This window comes from Dendrobates tinctorius, unplaced genomic scaffold, assembly GCF_039654945.1.
Source record: "Dendrobates tinctorius isolate UK_male_01 unplaced genomic scaffold, ASM3965494v1 ptg000006l, whole genome shotgun sequence".
Taxonomy (NCBI): domain Eukaryota; kingdom Metazoa; phylum Chordata; class Amphibia; order Anura; family Dendrobatidae; genus Dendrobates; species Dendrobates tinctorius.
In genome coordinates, this window is record NW_027361674.1 from 18,185,825 (window position 1) to 18,211,121 (window position 25,297).

The 25,297-nt window shown below is 42.0% G+C and overlaps 1 protein-coding gene and 1 long non-coding RNA gene across 5 annotated transcripts in view; one reads left to right on the plus strand and one right to left on the minus strand.

The window, feature by feature from the left end:
* Nucleotides 1-11,326, plus strand: part of LOC141085738 (uncharacterized) — a 97,912-nt gene extending 86,586 nt beyond the window's left edge. The window contains exons 3-4 of the long non-coding RNA XR_012231400.1: nucleotides 2,223-2,293; nucleotides 11,222-11,326. This is a non-coding gene — a long non-coding RNA (uncharacterized lncRNA). The remainder of the gene's footprint in view (nucleotides 1-2,222; nucleotides 2,294-11,221) is intronic.
* The window catches only part of LRRC9 (leucine rich repeat containing 9), a 234,531-nt gene continuing 220,273 nt past the window's right edge, over nucleotides 11,040-25,297 (minus strand). Inside the window, exons 33-35 of one of the 4 annotated variants that reach the window (XM_073571244.1) lie at nucleotides 19,613-19,648; nucleotides 13,940-13,995; nucleotides 11,040-11,593 (exon numbers count right to left, since the gene is read on the minus strand). In XM_073571244.1, the coding sequence (XP_073427345.1) occupies nucleotides 13,971-13,995; nucleotides 19,613-19,648 (61 nt within the window). In that variant the 3' untranslated portion in view covers nucleotides 11,040-11,593; nucleotides 13,940-13,970. Of the gene's footprint in view, nucleotides 11,594-13,939; nucleotides 13,996-19,149; nucleotides 19,649-25,297 lie in introns of those variants that run through there. The other 3 variants (XM_073571255.1, XM_073571252.1, XM_073571247.1) reach the window with 3 other exon arrangements.

Below are 25,297 nucleotides of genomic sequence, written 5' to 3' on the forward strand. Positions count from 1 at the left end.
GTCCTGGGCAGAGACCAAGGCCAATCTCTGTATGTGTTTGGGTGAATAAAGGTGAAAGAAAACGTAACTCCACATGTTTACTGCGGACAATGAGACTCTATTGGGAAGGTAAAAACACTAACCAGACACAGACAAACTTTACAGTGATGAAAAGTAAGTATATTTTTCAGCTGCTAAATCATTTCTCAAACAGGAAGATATAATGGCACTTCATAGCAACCCCTTTTTCTGGAGGACAGGGCCTCATCAGACACAGCTGTTAATGGAGTGGTGGCTGCACATGCACAGGTTTCTCTATTTATTTAGAAGGGGGTTCTGAGAATAACTGAGAAAGATTTCATTTTTTTCCTCCTAATTCCCATCTAAATGAATAGCGAGAGCAGCGCATGAGCGGCCACCTCACCTTTTCCAAATTGAGCTAAACAGGTTATTGGGTACTCCCAGTAGCGATGCCATAAATGCATGAGATGCAAATAACCTCTTAAGGGTCCACTGGTGCCATTAATTTTGGGTTAAATGGTGCCTGCCATGGTGCAAGCAGGGCTGGATCATGCTCAGATCATATTTTATTTATTTTCCTAAATAGTCCACTCCAAAGGACTGGACTTTCTAGAAAAGTCAGTTCCTGTCTTCCTGGACGTGGGTTCTGTGGCCCACCTTGCTATGAAAGCTCGAGATCCTGCATGGCATCCTTTACTAAGCGGTTACTGAACGGTAACATCTTTAGAGAGGTCAGTATTCAGCAACTACTTAGTAAAGGATGAGTAACTGCAAAAAGTAGGATATCACAATAATACGCTCCTGCCTTTCATACCGGGATCTCACCAACTAGAAGTTCTGACCCTAATTTTGCTAAATTCATGATTTGGTATTATGGATCCTTCTGGACACTATTGATAATAGGTTATATTTAGAAAAATCATCAGTCTTTGTTTGGCCACTGATTTCTAAAATAAAAAAGCATCCTCAGACTGGTGCTCATCAAGCAATTGTATGAAATTAGGGATTGAATGCAATACCTGGCACAGGCCTTGGCCAAGAGGGGGTGCTATTTCTGAAAATTATGCGCACCCTGTCTGTCTATATAAATTCATTTTTTTCAAAATAGGAATGTGATACACTCCAGATTCCTTACGTTCAGTTCACCAATTTTCTCAGGATTTTGTTTGTAGGAGAAATACACAAAGGAGAAAAGTACATTTTGCGGCTAGTGGTATAATTATGAAATCAGTGGTCACCATTGGGTGAGATGACCTACCCTTTCATTGGAATTGAAATTATCTAGACAAAAAGATGGAAAAGAAAAAAAGATTGAACAACAACAGTCCGTAATGTTTAAGGAGTTGTCCTGCTTCTGACATCCCCTTCTCGAATGCCCTCCAACCTGATTAGCTCTAATTGAGAGGCTCTTCTGCATTGGCGCACTGAAAGCGGTTAAATTCTGTCTATTGGAAACAATACAGCTCCACAGAGTCCTCCTGATTGACCATGAATGCAGCGCTTTACCTTGTCTTTTCTTAATGGGCGCTGCAGTCAGCTGATTGAGAAGTGGGGGTTTTCTGGCAAGGGGTCTCTTTCAAGCAACCGAGGGAAGATGTTGTATTAGAAACATGGAGGCATCACTTCAATTCTGTGATGTATGAGCAAGTTTTTGTATCTAGGGAATTGTCCCTTTAGGGGCTCATACTACATTTAAAAAGGACGTGTGGAATCTGATAAAATATCGGATTGCACCCCTAATTTTGAGGAGAAAAATAGGAAAACTTTTTTAATAAAATGGTGGTGCTAATAATCCATGTCTTATTGCTTACTGGGTGGTGGCTGCGGTGAAGCGGGGTCACTACTGTAGGAAGCAAGAGTGGAGCATTGCTGCAGGCTCGGATGAGGGGGTGTTCCGATGTGCGCTGCTGCGGTGTTTGGTGGTGCGGGGGGGCTCTGCCGAAATTTTGTAAAAGCCCAGAGCCCCCATATTTACATGGTTTACTGTGCGGTAGACTCCGGGAAAATGGCTGCCGTGGCATGCACAAATGGAGATCTCGGCACCAAGATCTTGTGAGATGAGATCACAGCTATGCATGGTTGTACTTAGCTCTTTAATCTCTTTGCTGTTATCCTTCTTTCTGCCTGTCTTGTTCTTTTCAGGCCTGCTGGGCACCTGTCATCCAATGCATCTATTGCCTCTAACAATACCACTATGACAAGTTTGTCTACCTTATCTCTAGATGCACCCCTTCTGAGGAATAGATTCTCGAAACGCTCGTCAAGGGGTACACTGGAGCTGCCTGGACCCTGGGTAACTATTTGCACTTTTTAGCTTGTATATACATATATATCTGGTTGTGTTATCATGCACTGGCTATCATTTCCATTACTGTCAGCTATGGTGTGCAAAGAAATCTTTTTTTTTTCTTGGATTTTCCTATGAATTTTATTCTTTTCATTTAATTTTTTATACCTTTTTGTATAATCTCTAGGGAGTTTCCTAAAACAAAACCCAGCAAAGTCCTGCCCATTTAATTATGTTCTAGCTTATACCTAGTCATTTGCACCTTGCATTTTATCCCTTCTTATTTAAGCATATCTGCTTCTATATATTAATTTACGGTTTATTATTGCAAGTTGCTGTACTCTCTATGTATAATTTTGGACATAACTTACTTTTCAGCTCAGTGTTGGCTTGTTTTCCATTTTTGTTCTGTTTGTTTGCATCTCCTTTCTTAAAAGAATTTTTTAACCGTATATTTCAATAAAATTATTTACTTTTTATGTGAAATTTGATTGGAGGAATAATTGTTTGTATATGTTCCCACGGTCCTCCCTGTTTATATTGTAGGGCACCTTTGTATTCTTATCTCTATGTGAACTAGGGATTGCTAATGATACAGGGCACTGTCTCTCCTGAGTCCTCTCCTCTACCTCCCGCTTTTCATTTGTTTTCTAAATTTAATTTCCCCCTTTCTTGTCCTAGAAATAGCATTAGAGTTACGCTGATTTGGAGTTTGCATACCTTTCCTCACCATGATGTATTGATGTTATCGATGGCATTCTGTGAAGTTATGTTTTTTGTTCTGTTTATTTATTACCAGGAATTGATTGATGGTGTTTTTCTATAGTTTCCTTTTGTTTATGTCTTTCTGCATTTTTTGTTACCAGACTGATGAAGGACAGGTATTGACCGTAACGTCTCTTAATTTTCTGGAATTTCTTCATTCAATAAATAAGTTCTTGAATTCACCTATATGAGTGCCAAGTATTTCTACATTGCAACTGATGGATTTGGTTATCCTACTTGTTCACCACCAGAATTCCAGAAGTGCTGTGTTTTCCTAATTACTTCAGTAATGGAAAAGCATCTATAAGACGCCCTCATTATGAACCCTATAGACAAATGTAATAAAGTATTTTACTCTGTGCGTGTCTTTAATTGAAATAAAGACACATACTCCTTTATTTGAAATAAACACTCCCCACCCTCTTTTACCCATTTATTAATGTAAATCAAAAATAAAAAAATACCATATTCCTCACCTGTCTGGTGACAATCCATTTTTCCAACGAAGAACTCCAGTTCTGCTACATCTGGGTGGCATGATGCGGTTGAGCGGTGGCATGATGCTCAGCAAGCCAGCCGGAACACACTGAAACAGGAACGTGATTATGTTCCTGCAGTGTCTAGCACTGAGGTGAGTAAGGTCTCCAGACTTCATAGCTGATGAACACCAGTCACCTTACTGACATCACCGCTCGCTGTGTGAGAAAGTCCTCACATTGGAATGATTTTCTAAACGCAGATGAGTATGAGCCCTTACAAAGATTAGTGCTCAGAAAGGCAACAAACAAACATTCACACTCCCAGGATACAGCAGTGCCTCTCTGGATTGGCAGCAGCGGTGACGTCACACTAACAGTACAACAGCCAATCACCAAACCCCACAGTCCCACCTATTTAGATGTCAAAAGCCACAAAGCACAGTGATTGATTGCAGCACTGTCAGCACAGTGTCAACAGCTGCTCAGAGTAGTGGTGACCAGCAGCGCTGGACCCCACCCATTAGGGTGCTTTTTTTGCCTTCTATTCACCGTTGATGGCATGGCAGCATCATGCTATGTGGGTGTTTTTCAGCTGCAGGGACAGGATGACTGGTTGCAATTGAAGGAAACATGAATATGGCCAAGTACAGAGATATCCTGGATGAAAACCTCTTCCAGAGTGCTCTGGATCTCAGACTTGGCCAAAGGTTGACCTTCCAACAAGGCATTGACCCTAAGCACACAGCTAAAATAACAAAGGAGGGGCTTCAGAACAACTCTGTGACCATTCTTAACTGGCCCAGCCAGAGTCCTGACCTAAACCCAATAGAGCATCTATGGAGAGACCTGAAAATGGTTGTCCACCAACGTTCACCATCCAACCTGATGAAACAGGAGAGGATCTGCAAGGAAGAATGGCAGAGGATCCCCAAATCAAGGTGTGAAAAAATTGTTGCATCATTCCCAAAAAGACTCATGGCTGTACTAGCTCAAAAGGGTGCTTCCACCCAATACTGAGCAAAGAGTCTGAAAAAAAAATACTGAAAAAAAAACAAGAAATGTAGAAAATTTTGCAAATTTATTAAAAAAGAGAAACTGAAATATCTTCAGTTTCTCTTTTTTAATACATTTGCAAAATTTTCTACATTTCTTGTTTTTTTTTCAGTCAAGATGGGGTGCAGAGTGTACATTACTGAGAAAAAAATGAACTTTTTTGAATTTACCAAATGGCTGCAATGAAACAAAGAGTGAAAAATTTAAAGCGGTCTGAATACTTTCCGTACCCACTGTACATGCACATATATTACGCACGTATATTGTTCATACACCAAAAATAAGTGTTAATTGATATCATCACAACATATTGACTATGAAATGAATACATAGGAAATACATTAAGCGATCACATCGCACGTTTTGTAGCTCAACAATGCAGAACGAGTCTTGTCAGAATATTATAATAAATTTCCTCTTTTTCAAAATGTTAAAGGATACAGAGCGATTAAAAGATTTATTTTAGTGTGTTTTTTTTTCTACTTTAACAAGCGTAAAAAGGAAATAATTGTTCTATGGTTAAAAAAAAAATAAAATAAAATGAAATTCACATTTTAATGTTCATCTCCCTGACCTGCAGCATTCAATGTCTTTAGCTACAAATCTGACTATTCTAATGTTCTTTAACAGTGTTACAGAATCCCAGCTTGCTGTTCCCCATTCGCAGCTAGTTACACATAGATGTCTGGACTAAGCCTATTGTGCGGATTGTATATAGTTTAAAAAGCTCTGCAGTATTTGACTCCATCCATTGTATCCGGCTTCCCTGAGTGCTTGGCTTGCTGCATTTTACTTGTGCGCCGTGTTTTCCAGGCCCATTTATACCTATTCTCTTTGTACGCACTTGTTCATTGGGAAGCCTAAATTGACTTTTCTCTATTCTTTTTCCTTAACTAAAGATGCGCCATTAAGCGTGATTGAACTCTTTTGAAAAACACTTCCTAAAATGAAAGACCATAACAAATTAGTCTAGCAGTGTTTGCAAATATTGTTTTTTTTTCTTCATTCCAATTGATGGGAAAGGGAATTGAAAACTTACCCAGGCTATTGATACATATTTATTTGTAGCTTATTTACCTTTTTCAATGCTCTAAACACATTTTGTCAAAAATCAATGTGCAATGGGGATTTTGATTTCTCATTCTTTATACTGAACGATTCTGTGTTGTCAATGAGAAAAAATAAAAACTAAAAATGAACAATTGTGGTGGTGTTGGTGGGGGTACACAATAAAATAAAAAGTGGAAGTACACAATGCTTCAGATGTCTGTATGATAACTGTTAGGAATTAATGAACATAAATATATGTAATTCACTATAATTACTGCAAATAATATTCAGAGATAAGCGCAATTCATCATTCATCATTTCATCATTCACTGTATCAACATGGGCTGAAAGGCTACTCTGCCAGAAAGAAGCCATTACTCAAAGAGAAGCATAAAAAGCCAGAATAATGTTTGCAAATGCACACAGAGACAAAGAACTTAATTTTTGGAGACATGTCGTGTGGTCTGAAATTAAAATTGAACGTTTTTGGGCAAAATGACTATTGTTACATTTGGAGGAAAAAGGGAGAAGCTTGGAAGCCTAAGAACACCATCCCAACTGTGAAACACGGTGGTGGCATCATGTTGTGGGGCTGTTTTGCTGCAGGAGGGACTGGTGCGCTTCACAAAATAGATGGCATCATGAGAAAAGAAGATTATATGGTAATACTGAAGCAACATCTCAGCCAGGAAGTTAAAGCTTGGGCGGAAATGGATCTTCCAAATGGACAATGGTCAGAAGCATACTGCCAAAATGGTAACAAAGTGGCTTATGGATAACAAAGTCAATGTTTTCGAGTGGCCATCACAAAGCCCTGATCTCAATCCTATTGAAAATGTATGGGCAAAGCTGAAAGCGTATATGAGTGTATATATATATACAGTCATATGTAAAAGTTTGGGCACCCCTATTAATGTTAACCTTTTTTCTTTATAACAATTTTGGTTTTGGCAACAGCTATTTCAGTTTCATATATCTAATAACTGATGGACTCAGTTATATTTCTGGATTCAAATGAGGTTTACTGTACTAACAGAAAATGTGCAATCTGCATTTAAACAAAATTTGACCGGTGCAAAAGTATGGGCACCCTTATCATTTTCTTGATTTGAACACTCCTAACTACTTTTTACTGAATTCCTGAAGCACTAAATTGGTTTTGTAACCTCATTGAGCTTTGAACTTCATAGCCAGGTGTATCAAATCATGAGAAAAGGTATTTAAAGTGGCCACTTGCAAGTAGTTCTCCTATTTGATTCTCCTATGAAGAGTGGCATCATGGGCTCCTCAAAACAACTCTCAAATGATCTGAAAACAAAGATTATTCAACATAGCTTTTCAGGGGAAGGATACAAAAAGTTGTCTCAGAGATTTAACCTGTCATTTTCCACTGTGAGGAACATAGTAAGGAAATGGAAGAACACAGGTACAGTTCTTGTTAAGCCCAGAAGTGGCAGGCCAAGAAAAATATCAGAAAGGCAGAGAAGAAGAATGCTGAGAACAGTCAAGGACAATCCACAGACCACCTCCAAAGACCTGCAGCATCATCTTGCTGCAGATGGTGTCACTGTGCATCGGTCAACAATACAGCGCATGCATAACGCCTGTTTGTATGACCAAACAACTCAATCTTTGTTTCATCAGTCCACAGGACCTTCTTCCAAAATGTTACTGGCTTGTCCAAATGTGCTTTTGCATACCTTAGGCGACTCTGTTTGTGGCGTGCTTGCAGAAACGGCTTCTTTCGCATCACTCTCCAATACAGCTTCTCCTTGTGTAAAGTGTGCTGTATTGTTGACCGATGCACAGTGACACCATCTGCAGCAAGATGATGCTGCAGGTCTTTGGAGGTGGTCTGTGGATTGTCCTTGACTGTTCTCAGCATTCTTCTTCTCTGCCTTTCTGATATTTTTCTTGGCCTGCCACTTCTGGGCTTAACAAGAACTGTACCTGTGTTCTTCCATTTCCTTACTATGTTCCTCACAGTGGAAAATGACAGGTTAAATCTCTGAGACAACTTTTTGTATGCTTCCCCTGAAAAGCTATGTTGAATAATCTTTGTTTTCAGATCATTTGAGAGTTGTTTTGAGGAGCCCATGATGCCACTCTTCATAGGAGAATCAAATAGGAGAACTACTTGCAAGTGGCCACCTTAAATACCTTTTCTCATGATTTGATACACCTGGCTATGAAGTTCAAAGCTCAATGAGGTTACAAAACCAATTTAGTGCTTCAGGAATTCAGTAAAAAGTAGTTAGGAGTGTTCAAATCAAGAAAATGATAAGGGTGCCCATACTTTTGCACCGGTCAAATTTTGTTTAAATGCAGATTGCACATTTTCTGTTAGTACAATAAACCTCATTTGAATCCAGAAATATAACTGAGTCCATCAGTTATTAGATATATGAAACTGAAATACCTGTTGCAAAAAACAAAATTGCTATAAAGAAAAAAGGTTAACATTAATAGGGGTGCCCAAACTTTTACATATGACTGTATATATGTGTGTGTGTGTGTATATATAGACATTATATATCTATACATGTGTGTGTATATACATATATATGTATTTATATATATATATATATGTATATATATATATATTATACCTACATACCCACAAAGTATTCTGGATGCCTATGTGTGTCCGTAAATAGTCCATAAAGTCCAACCTATAATCTTATATAGTCCAACAAAAGGAGAAAAAAGGTGGCACTCACCATCCAATTAAAATAGTCCTTTATTTAATCCATAAAACGGGTACGGGATGGAGGATGTGGGATGGATATATGGGCATGGGACTATGAGATGAAGGATGTGTGATGGGTATATGGGCACTTGACTATGGGATGGCGAATATGTATGATGGGTATATGGGCATGGGACTATGGGATGGAGGATGTGTGATGGGTATATGGGCATGGGACTATGGGATGGAGGATGTGATGGGTATATGGGCATGGGACTATGGGATGGCGGATATGTATGATGGGTATATGGGCATGGGATTATGGGATGGAGGATGTGTGATGGGTATATGGGCATGGGACTATGGGATGGAGGATGTGTGATGGGTATATGGGCACTCGACTATGGGATGGAGGATATGTATGATGGGTATATGGGCATGGGACTATGAGATGAAGGATGTGTGATGGGTATATGGGCACTCGACTATGGGATGGCGACTATGTATGATGGGTATATGGGCATGGACTATGGGATGAAGGATGTGTGATGGGTATATGGGCATGGGACTATGGGATGGAGAATATGTATGATGGGTATATGGGCACGGGCCTATGGGATGGAGGATGTGTGATGGGTATATGGGCATGGGACTATGGGATGGAGGATGTGTGATGGGTATATGGGCACTCGACTATGGGATGGAGGATATGTATGATGGGTATATGGGCATGGGACTATGGGATCGTGGATATGTATGATGGGTATATGGGCACGGGACTATGGGATGAAGGATAATTATAATTTGCTATAACTAACCACAGTTAGTTACTATGCCCGGGCAGAGCCGGGCTCTTCAGCTAGTTATTATTATACTAGATTATGGCCCGATGCTGTCGCATTGGGAGGATGCGATAGCATCACACCTCTTGCCATGTTAACCCTCAACACACACACTCCTCTCACCTTTCACCATCTCCACTCACTCTTTCACTCCACATACGACCCCTTCTCTCACTCCGTCTCTCATACTCACGCCGTCATCGCCGCTGCTCCACGATCCCCGACATCTTCCGCCGGCGCCATCCTGGATCCAGACGTTGTCCACGCCGGCGACATGTTCTTGCGGCGACGCCATCTTGAGTATCGTGAAATCCCGCGATACTCAAGATGGCATCGCCGGAAGAACATGTCGCCGGCGTGGACGACGTCGGGATCCAAAATGGCGTCGGCGAAATCTCGCGAGATTTCGTCGACGCCATTTTGGATCCCGACGTCCTCCACGCCGGCGACATGTTCTTGTGGCGACGCCATCTTGACTATCGCGGGATTTCGCCGATCCAAATTGGCGTCGCCGCAAGAAAATGTCGCCGGCGTGGAGGACGTCTGGATCCAGGATGGCGCCGGCGGAAGATGTCGGGGATCGTGGATCAGCGGCGATGACGGCGTGAGTGTGAGAGACGGAGTGAGAGAAAGGGTCGTATGTGGAGTGAAAGAGTGAGTGGACGTGAGTGGAGATTGTGAAAGGTGAGAGGAGTGTGTGTGTTGAGGGTTAACATGGAAAGAGGTGTGCGGTGACGTCACCGGTTACAACTGGACGGAAGTTGTTACAACCGGAAGCTGCTTAGGGCATTTATTATTATAGAAGTGGATAGGTAGGTAGGGCCTTGTTGCATGGCCACAATTACCCAGATGGACTGCTTCTTTGGAGAAGTTATCAAAGATTTGGTATATTCAAGAAAACCATGCACAATTGATGACATGATTACAATTCAGCCATTATTTAGATATCTACTTCTGTAAATGTGTATGATCATTGTCTCATTGACAAGTCTAGCACTCATATATTCTGACATAAATATACACACCTGTAACTTACCTACACACAAGCACACACATTATATATATATATATATATATATACAGGGCCGGACTGGCCATCTGACAATTCTGGCAAATGCCAGAAGGGCCTGTCTGGTTGTGGGCTGCCTTGTCTGCTACGTTGTTAACAGAATCAGTGTTCTCAAGACATCCACACTGTTAAGAGTTGTGACGGAGGTGTCATTAGAAATATTGGTCTTGTAATAAATCTTGCTTTCCTCCATCCAGGGTAATATTATTAATATATCCCATCTGGTGCATGGGATGGGGACAGCATGGGCCTGTGTGATTTGAAATGCCAGGGCTGAATTTCATCCCTAGTCTGTACATATATATTCCCAGGATCATTTTAGATTTAATATGACTTTTCTGAGTAGAGAGTAATGCAAATTACCATAATCTAAAAGGTAATTCAGGATGGATTAAGAATCTCATTTCAGGCTAATTTTCTTTGGAGGAAATGATTCTCCTGACATCTGCTTGAGTTGACAACAAGAAACATGGATTTAGGGCAGCAAAAAAGGGATTTTAAAACAATAACAAAAATGCAATAATGTTAATTGTAGAAAGTGTGCTTAATAATAAAGGAGAAAAAATTGGTTGCAAATATTTCAGAATCTCAAACAACTAGTGAATTTAAAGAGGAGAGATAATTTACAGAAAGTCAACTGACGCAATGTAAAATTTTTTATTATTTAATGACAAATAGTAAAATATTACACACATTGACTGTATAATATATATTTTGAAATATAAAATGCAGTTGTCCTTCAGTAAACAAAACTGGGAAAAACTTTCTAATTTTTTCTTGCATGAGAGGGGGTGATGAGTATTCATTTTAATTGATAACTAATCATATATAGTTTGTATTGATCGCTGTTGACTTGAAAGGTGTATTCCGATTTGAAGAAAATAAAATTCACTCATTGTATAATGAAAGTTACTCAATTTCCTGTATTCCTTACAGTTTTCACATTCTCCTTCATTGAATAATTATCTTAATTTTTTTTTATTCCAGGGATACAAATTGTCTTGCAGAGGACGAGTGCATGCACACACAGCGTGGACTTTTTCAGCTCCATCTCCTTCCAGCATTAATTGCCTGCTGCTTTGAAATCTGGCCTTAACACCCAGAGAGGGGGTTGAGAACTTGGGGATTTAGATCAGGAAGCGCCCCAAAACAAGCGTGGTCAATTGTCACAGTATCTTAACATGGCTTACTTTTTGGGGAGAAAAAAAAATCATATTTTTTTTTTTTGCCATATTCTGATAATCTTAAATTTTCCACCAGTGGAGTGGTGTGAGAGCTTATTTTTTGCGTGAAAAGCTGTACTTTTCATTGGTTCCATTTTGTTGTACAGACAACTTTTTCATCACTTTCTAGTACACTCTGCGGGTGGCAAAATGAACAAGGAAACAGCAATTGTAGAATTGTAGAGTCAGGTCTTTTTTTTTTCTTTTAACACCATCCAGTGTTGGCTATAATTTACTATAATTTACCTTTTTTTGTAGGGGACATGAACAATAAAAAAAATCTGATTTTTTCTTTTTTTCTTTAGAGTTCAGCGTAGTGTTTTTTTTAAATAAATATTTATTTTAACAATACAGGTCTAACAAGTGGATTGTTATGAATGTAACATACACTCACTCATGAGTAACGGAAAAAGGAAAGATCTACTATAGGGAGATGCTGCACCCACATCCAACTGGTCCCTGTACAGACTAAAAAGACCAAAGCGTCACAACTCAAAATACCACATTGGACCTGACTCCCTAAAAGGCCATCGAGGGGTTTCTCATACCTCCTGAGGAATCAGAGGGAAGACTGCAACACACTGCCAATAAGAGGACAGGAAAATGTGCAGGAAGATTTGAAAACCCACGGTGAGAAAATTAAAACATGATCATATAAGGTAGAGAGGAAAATCTAAGGAGAGATGAGGTGACAGAAGGAGCAATCTCCCTCTGTCAAACTCCTTACATGCCGCTGTCACAGTGACATCTGTCAGATTAAAGTGCTATAACTGAGGCTGCCTCTGATCCCAGCACATGTAGCAGGGGTTTAGCTGTGTATTGTATTCTGCAAATGGCATGGGCAGAACTCCTGAGCTTACACCATCCTTGGAATCTAAGTTTACGTCCATCTGCAGGAAGGTAAATTGACAGATGCTTTAGCGGCACAATACCACATGACCTGTCAATGTATTGTCAGCATAGGATTACACAGGAGGCACCGGGGGGGGGGGGGGGGGGGGGATTCACACTACTGCTGGCAACATTGGGTGGGGAAAGAGCAGAGGTGGGATGGATGTAATTTGCAAGATAAAAGTGGGGGAGAAAGGTGACAACCCTTTTAAGCTTGCCCTCTTTATGTTAAACAGCATTAGTAATGTAACTTTTTCATTAATAAAATACATCCAACATAAATGGAAACTTAAAACGTTTTGTGAATTAAAAAACCCTTCTAAGTTTTTCGAAAAGCATGGCTGCATTCGTCCCCAAAACGACACAACAGCTTTCCATACGTTGTGTGAAGTAATGCAGCTCAGCCCTATTCACTTCAACAGAGCTGAGTTGCAATACCGGGCACAAAACCATATACGTGGAGCTGTGTGGCCTTGTACAAACTCTTTATGTTTATATCATTTGTGTATTTCCAGATTACATATTCAGTGTTACTCTGTAATGTTATAAAATTCTAAAATTCATCATCAAATCTAACCATTACTGTTTATAAAAACGTGGACCCATATAAAAGGTTTTCCCAATGACTAAGTGATTTACGATAGAACAAGGGCAGTCACAGCTTCTAATATATGGTAGAACTAAATTATGGCAAGGCCTAGTAGATATAGAAAGAGCACTACAGCCATCTAGTGGACATCTCTGGACCTGAATTCTGCAAGTAAAAAAAAATCCTTTTCAATTTACTTTAAGAATGTATCATGAATGATGCTATAATATATCTGACGTTTAATAGATCCAAACAGTCACTGACCGGCCCTAGCAACTTGATAATTTTGACAGCAAGAATTGAACTGTGTGACTCCTTTTCTTTATGTCAAAGGTAATAGAAATTACAAAGAAAGAAGCCTTCTGTAAAGACTACATTTCCCAGAATGCCAACTGGCCTACTTAAAGGGAAGTTGCCACCAGTTTTCCTGTAGTTTGATTTTTTTGTGAAATTAAGCTTGAAATAGTAATTAAAATGTATTAATGCAATGTTTGCAAACATTTCTATATGAAAAATATCATTTTTTTTTTACAAATATATATACAATTACCACTAGGGGGAGCATTTTTCGTTTTAGGCCTCAGGCAGCTATAGTAAGACTTACCAGCTTTACTGTTAGCTGGAAAATTGGGGCAGTAACTGCTGACACCATCTCCCATACCCTTTTGGGTGTTCTAGTACTCCTGGGGCAGAATGAAGAGTAGCATCACAGGGCTGCGCCATTTTGTTGGTGACTGCCCTGTGATCTGTTATCACCAGCAGTTACTGCATCGGAAGCACAGCTTGTTTACAGAGGAAACCAAAACACCTATGTAGCGCAAAAAGAAGGCCTCCAAACATAGTAATGTATAAAAAAATAAATGTTATTGAAACGTACACTTATATTAAAAGGAAGTGTTTTGGAGATGTATACAGACCATACAGAAAAAAACAAGCAAAACACTGGGCTCAAAAAATGGATGGATAATATCAAAAGAGTAATTATAAGCAATCTGCACCTACCTGCATAATGAGTTTCAGTTACAAGGTACACTTATAACGCAGTAGTCAGCAACAATCTATAAAGAGAAGTGCAGAGTGCAACAAATTTCAACAATAGGGTGCAAAATAAGTAAATAAATAAATATACCTGTACACTACTGGGGTTACGTCCCTGGCTGCCCCTAATGAGGCTTGTAGAGGGTTAATACTATGAATGCAATGGGTAATGCAATGGGTAAAAACCTCAAAACATAAATCAAATAAGTAAACACCTCATGAGGGAAGCCGGAGACAACAGAAAAATGCACCACTAATTTAAAATAAACTTTTTACTGAACATTAACTTGGGGAGGGTTATATAAAGTACATAGATATCAGGTAAATATCTTCTCAAATGTTTCCTTGACAGTACATAACATTTTCCTTACACAAATTCAATCCTTTTCACTGCTCTCTCATTATTTTGCTCTCTGTCTTCACCATTTCTCACTACTTTACCACAACCCAGCTCGACACTACCTTTCAGATAGCAACAGTCCTTTTCTCAGTGAGTGGTTCCGCAGCTTCTTTACCATTCAGAGAACTGTGTTGTCAGTATGGCCGGTACTTATCTTCTCTGTCCTTAAGATCTGGAACTCCCTCCCGGGGCACTCTTTTCATCTAGCGTACTCTGTCCTCTCTGGGCACATTACCTCTAGGAGTTATAAACTCTGAGCCTTACTGCTAGGCGTCCTCTCCCAGGACCAGTCTCCGATAAATCACTGTCTCTCTGTCACTCCACCTCAGTTGTTCTCCTGATCATGCTCTCTCCAGGACACCTCTCTTATTAAGGGTCATCACGTATTGTGACGCAGCTCACTTTAAACCTTAGGTGCTTTCTCTATGCACATTGGGCCCTTTATCGCATTCTAACAGAAACTTTTACTTAGACTTTCCCACTCTGGGCTAGTGCCAAACAGTAATACCTCCTATCCCTACTGCCAGCAATTCACAATACAAACATCACTAACACATGTAACATTTGACATTACACATTACAATAACACTTGTTTCTTCAAGGGGGAACGTGGGCAAAATGTTCATCTCCTTACATTTCTCCATTTTTCAACAATGGCCATGCTTAAACATCCAGGACCTGCAAAACACCAACACACTCCTGCACATAACTTATATCTCCAGATGTTGTAGAAGATACAGAGCCACTCTTCTGCACATTACTTAGTTACTTGCTTACCTAGTTACCAAACCAGATAAAGTCCCTTTCTTTTGCTTGTGAAAAACTGAGCCAGTCCTCTCGGAAAGGACCCTGGAACTATGACCATTCGAGTCTGTTTTTTGCTTAACTGTTCTCCTAACCCATCAACAGTCTCTCGGGTTACCTTGACCCCTCTGAACAAGAGCCCTCGGGCCAACAATTCCTTCCCTGTAAGGGTAGTCCTTTCACCCATCAAATCTGCCACCATACACTCTTGTCACACATCACCCGCTCTCCCAGCGAGAGATTATGTAGCCTCCGAGACAGATATTCTTTTGCCACCATTTGCATCTCCACATAGACAATGTGGCCAGTCTCATGTTCTCGAATATATTTGTGCCCTTCTTGCTAGTCAAAATTAAGAACCCCTCCATAGGAGGCCCGTTCCTTAAAGTGAGTAGTTAGGGGACCTACCAATATCTTCTCAACCTTTATTTCGGCTCTCCTTTTCTGAGCTGCCGATAGACCCATGTTACGCAGGTGCCTCACAAAATTTCACCTTGATCCCCAGATCGCAGGGGACCCAAAAGCATTGGTCAGGCCCTTACCGTTGGGTCGTCTGCTTGAGCTGAAACAGGCTGTCTCTGGCCTGCAACACCAATTTCTACCCTCTCTGCTGTCTGGCCAGAGGTCCTCCTCATGCTCGTCCGGCTATTGGGACCTAACTATTAACTCCTCCATACTCTGGACTGCACATGTTCCTTTGCCATCGTACCACACTGATCTTCTTTCTCTGACTTACAACCCACAAATGGCGGACGCTTTTGCAGCTTTGATCCCCGTGGCAGCTCCGCCTCTCACTGGGTGATGTTTTCTCGGGCTCACCATCCCATTTCTCTAACTCTGCCCACTCTTTTGGGTCACACCTTAATAGGCAAGCCTTTTCCTTCAACTGTTTTCCTACAACGGCTACTGGTTGGCGCAACCTTAAAAGGGCTAGACAGCTCTTTGCGCACTTTCTTTCTGTCTACATCCACGATGGAAGAGCTTCCTATTGTTCTGCACCACTAACACCATTACAGAATCCATGTTCGGTGCCATCTTAGACAGCATAATAGTCACCATCCATGCAACTCGAATCTTTCCCACATCACTGTTCTTCCGGCTGCCAAAGTCACTTAAGGGGGAGGAGTGGGGCAGCTGGGTCAGCAGTTGGAGAGGTGGATGACTTATGCAGAGAAAAGAGACTTCCAGTTTCTACATAGAGCTGATAAAAGAGAAGTTAACTGGGTAGAAAGGGAAAATGAGCAATTGTAAGTACACAGTGCTATAACTTTGATAGGAGTGCTTCTTGAAGATTGTTGAGTTTAAGGCTGGAGCTACAAGGCAACTTTGGCCAAGATCAGTATGTGCCGCTGCTACATCACAGCATAACGCAGGTGAAAAGGGTTGCAAAAACTCAGACTCAGTCTGATGTTTTTGTGTTTTGCTTGTCGTGGTACCCTAGGGGGTCGCAATGAACTCATATACCTGTATTATGCTGCAATGTAGCAGCAGCACATACCATACTCTGCATAATCAAAACAGCGCGTCTGCAATAGGTGTTAAAGGGGACACGGCTTCCAATTAAGCATGGAAAAAACCTAACCTCCAAAATATCTGTTATATTGGAATAACCATTGAAGAATCTAGCTACAAATAGAGTGATGATAGAGAGGCTGTCAGAGGTGTATGATTTAGGCTCGTCGCTCGATAAATGTGGCGTCCGTGTTCACAACTCCTCTTATTCTGTATATTGGTTAAAAAGGAGGAACATTTCTTTCAAATGACTAGCTGTCTGGAAAATGGCTACTGTCAGATAGGCGGCTCAAGAGAAATAATTACCTAAGAGCGGTGTCTGAGCCTCTACAAATGAGTGTAATAATGGACCGCTGGCAACTGCTTCTATCAGCAGTGAGGAGCGTAATAAGTGTACAGCTTACTCAAAGAGCAAGACTGTCCTGCTCTATAGTGGCTGTGATAATAATGTATCTTATATACTGTCATATGGAGAAACACAACTTAGCAGCCAACTTCTGTGCTGTCAGAAGTTTCATATACATTTATGTCTGGTTTGGGTGAAAGCTGGGTAAATACCATAGTCACCATAAGGCCTCATGCATCTGGGTGTATAAAAACTCTGTACCACCTCCACTGTATACCTACACCTATAAACCTCTAAGGCCCTACTGTGCTGGTTCATATGCAGACATTAATGACATGCTCCATGTGGGAGGTGCTATAGGCTATGGACACCTTTAACATAGAAAAAAATGATTTCTACATGTTAAGTTTTTAAACCCCCTAATATGTAGCTTTAGTTTAGAGCCTGATCCAAATATCAGATCGTTCTCTTGTGGGAGTGTCTCTCCCAGTAATATAGGCTGGATGTGAGCTCTGTGTGTATCCAGGGTGCTGCTGTCTTCAATAGCTCATATCCGCACAACTTCAATCCTTCACTGATTTCCTCTTCGTGTGATTTCCTCCTTATATGTAGCCTGTTTCATCTACCCAACCTGAGACTATATATACTTTCTCTCTAGGGATCTGCAAAAATCTGAGTGCAAACCCCTCCCTGCTGCTATCTTTAACACTGGGAGGGGGTAGCAGAGAACCATCAAGAGCTCTGATAGATTTTTAACATTTTTACAACAGTGCTCCGCTAGAAAACATACAGGCACTCCGCAGCGGTAAAACGATGGAATAATGTTGCTAAAGTCTGTTTAGGAAGTTGCTGAACTCAGTGTTTAAAATAGGCAAACCAAAAAAATTAAGATTCTGCATATGTATACATTTGGTAGCTAAATAATGCTGAAATGTGTCCAGCTTCCTAGTTCAGAGCTGCAGGGACTCCTTATACATTTCTAAAGCCTCTTTGCAGTAAACTCTGAGGCATTTATAAAAATCCTAATCTGCATTCACAAGTCAGGTTTTTGTGACATTTTCAGTACCATTTCTTGTTGATGACGAGTCACCAAATATTTGCTGGTAGTAAGGGCATTTTCTACCCATAGACATTATTTTTTTAGTGCATTTTTAATAAAGATTTTATATAAGAACGAAAGGGATCTACAAGTGGTTGACAGCTGTAGATAACAAAAAAAGGAATTCAAAGAGTGAATATAGGGAAAAGTTTTAAGTAGTGAATTTAAATAACAGACAATGAGCACACATTTCTGGCAAGGTGATACTAGGTCTCGGCTGATACATACTGATCACATATCCTTAGGATAGGACATCAATATCAGATAGAAGGTGGTCCAACACTCGGCACCCCCACAGCTTCATACATGGTGTTGTGACCATTCTGAGGTACAGTAGTTCAGTTTCTATTGAAGTGAATGTGATCTGTGCTGTCAATAATAAAGGTATATTGTCAAGTTTTAAAATTTCTTTGCTTAGACATGAAAATAAGCAAGTTTGCATTTGACTTGCTTTTTCTATCTGCTGTTATTCTCTTGCTGCGATAGCTTTTATCTTACATAGTGTACAGCTTGTTTCCATGGAGCTGGGCCCACTAGTGCCTCTCTAAGCTCCTGAAGCTTTCAGTGCAGATCTGCTAATCACTGCTCATTATCCAGAGCTGTGTGCTTGTTCAGCTTCTTGGTATTTGTATGTGTAAATACATAGCAATGTAGACTCCACCACAAACCACTGAATGTGCTTCAGCAGAACATGTGCTGGGCTTTATAGCTCAACTAATACTACAATTCTGCTACTCACCAGAACTATCACTCAAGGAGAGTCCACCCTACCAGAAACCAGGAAGTAAGGAGACTATATTGCTCTGAGCTGCTCAAGAAACAACTTGAGAATGATATTGGGTTCATGCACCAAATAAACACAACAAGGAAGGATGCATAATGGATCTCACAGGGTCACTGAGCTTTAAACCCTGAACAGCAAGTCTTCATTAATAAGCAGCAATATGAGGGCAGTACAGGCCATCTGCCCACTTGTATAAGCAGTCCACTCTCATATCAGAAAGAATCAGACCAACTGTGGCAACCATATTCTGCTTTATTTAACCCCGCGAGAAAAAAATGGCCCATATTTTTATTTATTACAGTGGAAAAGTGCCCGCCTGCTTGAGAAATGAATAAAAAAAGCAAAAGCTATCAATGAGGCTTATGTCATCATCTTCCTCATATGTTATACAACTAGTTAGTGCTGCAGCTGGCCAGTCATTTATTAGCATTTACAACATGCAGGACACATTCCATACAAAATCAGCAGAACCCCGTCCGTAAAATCTAGATATTTATGTTTGAAGGGCATGATTAACTTACATTTCATGTGGCCAAAATATTTAAATAAAGTATATTACACAAACTGATATAGAATTGAATATATATACAAATATACAGTATAGAGCAAAGGCTGTATGCCTGTGGTATGTAGAATTATATGCGGAGGAAGGTTAGGGCCAATTGTCTCAACAGAACCGCTCAAAGTCTTACATCCGGTTTTGACGAATTGTTCCATTTCCAAGCAATCTGCAAAATAAAATATGCAAGATAATAAACATAATTATATTTAATACATTAGAAATGTTAGATTTTTATATTTAGGTCAAATCCCCCCTTCTAATACATTTAAAATGTCTCCAAAAGTAGTCCTCTTTAAGGGGTTTCCCGGGACTTTAATAATGATGTGATCGGTGGGACTCTGAGAACTGGCATTCCCATGATCGACGGCTTAAATTGTCAGGGGGGACTGGACTTGACAGAGCACCGTCCATTGTGTTGTGGCCGTTAATGGTATTACAAGCATGCACCCATACAAATGAATGGTTGACAACTATCGGACAGAAAGCTTATAGAAAAACAAAGGGTCCAGCTTTGAGGCCATAATACGGACCTTGTGAAACCAACCTAATGTAGCCAGCAGACGTTAAACCCATTAATGTGTCCGTGGACTTATTCTAACCTTTCATTACAACTCATTTTACTGGAGCAGGCTGTAATTTCCCCCATGTTACACAGTAAACACTGTAATAACCATCAGTCAATGACTAAATGGCAGTAAAGATGTGTCAAGGTAACAGAAAAGAGCCTGCACTGCTATTATTACTTTTAGGGAACCATGCAATTAAGTGTGTGACTATAGAGACATTCATCTTATCAGGTGGCCCTGCAATTGCCATTTTCCCCTTATCTAAACTGTTTGCTATGAACCACACTAAATAAGATTTTTTTGGTTTTAAAGTATTGTCACGACAGTCACTAAATTATAGCACTGTATGTTATATCCCGATAAAACAACTCACCTGAATGAGACAATTGTACAGTGGTATAGAATGAAATCCCTACTGGCCATACACATTAATATTCAGTCTACGCCATGCTTTTCCCCACCCGCCGTCCATTCATCGCAGGCCCGCTGTCACTGGTATCTGTATACTCAAATACTCAAGATGCAAGCCGCGGTTAATACATTGGTGAAGGACAGGGCAGCCGGCTCCATCTTACAAATCAGCATGAGACAGCAAGTGCGATGAAGTAATTTCATCACACTGCTGCTGAGACTTGGTGCACAGGAGACAGGAGGAGAGCGCCGGGGAAAAGGGAGCGACATGAGTATGTAATGTTTTCTTTTCATATCCCATACATATTTGTATGTATATATGGAGACATGAGGAGCTCACACTGTATATATGGAGGCTATGTGAGGCTCATACTGTATATATGGGACTATGTGGGGGCTCATACTGTATATATCGAGACTATGTGAGGCTCGCACTGTATATATGGGGAATATGTGGGGCTCACACTGTATATACGGGGGCTAGGTGGGGCTCACACTGAACATATAGAGGCTATGTGGGTCTCACTGAATATATATAGAGGCTATATCGGTCTCACACTGTAATATATGGAGCCTATGTGGACCTCTCACTGTATAAATGGAGGCCATGTGGCGCTCTCACTGTGTATATGGAAGCTATGTGGGGGGCTCACACTGTACAGTAATGAGTAAAAGGGTAACAATGTCTTGAACTCTTGACTTTCAGGCTCCATATCTCACCATCCACTACAGCTCCGAACGTGAGATAACCATCATTTTATAGACAATCATCTTGGCTATCTCATACATAAATTTGACTTGCTACTATTTAGCATATTATTAGTTATGCAGATTCATGTCATGTCACTGCATTGTTTTTTTAAATCAGATGGTAAATTTTTCTTGAATTTTTCAACATACACATTGTTACGGTTTTGATCCTGATGGTGGAAAAAATCTTTTTCTTCCTGTATACTACAAATTACAACCTGTTCTCACATTCCCTAACAGCTTAGTGTGTTATTAGTATAATTCCCAAGCGAAAGGTCGCTTATCATGCTGCTGCAAAGCAGGTAGGCGCAGGCTCCACTAGAGGGCAGTAGAGTGGAAGCAGGACTGCACCTAAACAGAGCAGGCAGTGCAGCAGTGAGGCTACTACGGGTGGCAGCAGAGTAGTCAAACAAGCAGGGTCAAATCCTAGACTGTAACGCAGTACAAAAGGAATAAGCAAACTCACGGTCAGAAACAAGCCAGGGAATCAGTAACGGTCAGGAGCGGATAAGCCAAAAGACAAAAGCAGGTCACGATACAAGCCAAGTCAAAACCAGGAAGTCAGCACACTAAAGGGAAACACTGAATGAAGACGGGAATAGGGGAAAACAGAGACACGGGTTCAGGAAGCAAACACAACAGGACAAATCAGAGCAATCAGAGTCAGCTACAGCAGCCCTAAGCAAAAACTATAACTGACATTGCCTGCAGGAAGCAACGGCAATAAATAGCCAACCTGAACCCAGACTGAGGCTGGGAAAGGTTAACTCTTGACATGACCAGACCGGGAAAAAGGGAAAACAGGACTCAAAACCCGGTCTGGATCATAACAGTACCCTCGTCTCATGGGGGGGCCACCGGATACCCAGGTTTCCCAGAATACCGAGCATGAAATGCCCGAACCAATCGATCGGCATGAACTGACCGCGCCGGGACCCAGGATCGATCCTCAGGACCGTAACCCCTCCAATGGACCAAATACTGCAGAGAACTGCGGTCCATGCACGAATCCACAATTCGGTCCACCTCATACTCCATCTGCCTGTTCACAGTAACAGGAAGCGGTCGGGATGGAGACCCATGAGAGGAAGGTACAAATGAATTTAGGAGAGACTCATGGAACACATTGGGGATCCGAAGCGACGGAGGTAGGTGTAAGCGAAAGGCAACATGATTGACAACCTCAATTACCTCATAAGGACCTATAAACCTGGGACCTAGCTTAGCAAAAAGAACTTTCAACCAAATGTTCTTGGTAAACAACCATACGTTATCTGCCACCATGAATATAGGTCCTGTAGATCGTCGCTTATCCGCAAACAGTTTATGCTTGCCCTGAGCTTCCCCAATGTCCCTCTGGACCTCCCTCCATACCTCCCTCAACCGTTTAATGGCTGAATCAGCCCCTGGACACCCCGAGTCCATCCTGGAAAAGTCACCAAAATGGGGGTGAAAGCCATAATTACAAAAGAACGGAGAGGTGCACGTGGACTGATTAATATGATGGTCCTCTCCGTCTGACCGTTGGTGTCGGATGATAGGCAGAGGAGGAGGCCAAACTATTACCTAACCTTTTACAAAAGGCCCTCCAGAGTTTGGACACAAATTGTACCCCCCCATCTGAAATCACACTCAAAGGCACACCATGCAATCGCACCACACGCTCAACAAACAACCTAGAAAGTGTTTCAGCATTAGGCAGTCCCGCCAAAGGTACAAAATGCGCCTGTTTACCGAATCTATCCACCACCACCCAGACCACAGTTTTGCCACTGGAAGGGGGGAGATCAGTGATAAAGTCCATGGACAAATGAGTCCAAGGTCTATCCGGAATTGACAATGGCACCAATTCCCCGGCCAGCCGGTTACGGGAAGCTTTAGCACGGGCACAAGTATCACAGGAAGACACAAACACGGCGACATCAGAATCCATAGAGGACCACCAAAACAGCCTAGCAATAGCTCTACGAGTGGTCGAGATTCCAGGATGCCCACTAAGAGCAGAATCGTGGAACTCCTGGAGCACCCTCAACCGGTACTGCACTGGGACAAAAAGATTGTTGTCAGGCAATGACGGAGGACCAAGAGACTGAGCCTCACGAATCTCCCGCTCCAATTCTGAGGACATCACTGCCAGGACCACCCCGTGCTGAAGAATAGAGGAAAGGGGTTTGGGAGGTGATATCGGATCCAAGCTGCGAGATAAGGCGTCCGCCTTGACATTCTTGGAACCAGGCCGAAAAGTGATAGAAAAATTAAAGCGTGAAAAAAAAGCGACCACCTAGCCTGTCTGGGAGTCAAACGTTTAGCCGACTCGATATAAGACAGATTTTTGTGGTCCATAATCACAGTGATCCGATGAACACCCCCTCCAAAAAGTGCCTCCATTCTTCAAAGGCCAACTTGATAGCTAAAAGCTCCCAATTCCCAACATCATAATTCCTCTCAGCAGGAGAGATGTTACGGTTGTGCTAGGATGGGTGGATAAAGCTAGAACAACCCGGAGTGGACCCTCTGGGTCACGGCTCCAGAGCCCCCCGCGGGCGAGCTGACTTGGTGGAGCCACCCCCTATACAGGGAGTGTTAGGGGCAGGCCCACAAGGGATGAAACCGTGACAGCCGGAGCCAAAGGGGCGACTGGGTAAGCACCAGGGAGACTAGGGTAGGGAATCAGAGAAGCAACAGAGAGGAAGTAACAGCGAACACAGAGCCTGAGAGGGACAAGGACGTGGAGCACTCGGGACTGGCGGAGACTGGAGGCTGCAAGAGGAGAGACGGTAACAACGAAGATAAGAACCTAAGGTAGAACAGACAAAGGGACCAATAGGCAGGAGGCACTCAGACAGGTTACCAGAGACGGTAGCACTGGGGGAGACACCAGAGGGGAGACAGAGACAGGGACACAGCGATAGCGAGGAGGAGGACACAGAAGCTATCAGCGACAGCACAGGCAGAGCAAACAAGGTAGAGATACCGGGCCTAGGAGATGGGTGAACGCTGGCCGAACGGACAGCGACACCACAAAGATACACAGGCGTCTTACCTTGGAAGACGCCAGGAAGAAATAGACGGTGGGTGCCGCCATGTTGGGGGCGGAGCCACCTCACAGGTTCCAGACAGAGCGTCGGGAGCGACGACGAGGAGGTCGGATGCCAGGAGAGGGGACGTGTCATGGAGCGGGGGCGCGCCGGGAGGTGCGCAGGTAAGTCATGGCGCCGGTGGGGGGCGTGACAGTACCCCCCTCTACTCCCCCCTTCCTAAGGCTGTCGAGAAATCGTTTCATGATAAGAGGAGCATCAATGTTTTCTCGAGGCTCCCAGGACCTCTCCTCAGGACGAAACTACTCCAATCGACCAAAAACAAAGTTCTTCCCCTAACAGTCTTCATGGTGAGTATATCTTTAACCTCAAAGGTATTATCAGAACTGCTAGGTTGGGGATTTTGAGAAGAAGCCGAGTGGAAGCGATTAAATACCGCAGGTTTGAGGAGTGATACATGGAAAACATTGGGAATTTTTAGCGAAGTGGGCAATTTTAATTTGTAGGCCACATCATTGACATGCTTCAAGATTTCAAAGGGGCCAATGTAACGTGGACCCAACTTATAGGTGGGGACCTTTAGCCTGATATACCGTGAGGATAGCCAGACCTTTTCCCCGGGGGTGTATGGAGGAGCGTCCAAACGTTTTTTCTCGGCATAACACTTCATTCTGCGACTGGCTCTCTGTGGAGCCTCTTTGGTGTCCCCCCAAATCTGAGAGAAGTCTAGAGACAAGGAGTCCACCGCCGGTACACCCGAGGTGGGGGAAACGGGAAGGGGAATGCCGGGGATGTTGTCCGAAAACCACGAAAAAGGGAGACTTGGAAGAAGCTTCACTGGGATGATTATTGTACACGAATTCAGCCCACGTAAGAAGAGAAAGCCAGTCATCCTGGTGAGCGTTGGAAAAATGCCGGAGGTAGGAAGTTAGGACTTGGTTGACCCGTTCCACTTGCCCGTTCGACTGGGGATAAGCTGAGGAAAAATCCAGCGTTATCTTCATCAATCCGCAGACAGCTTGCCAAAATCGGGAGGTAATCTGGACTCCT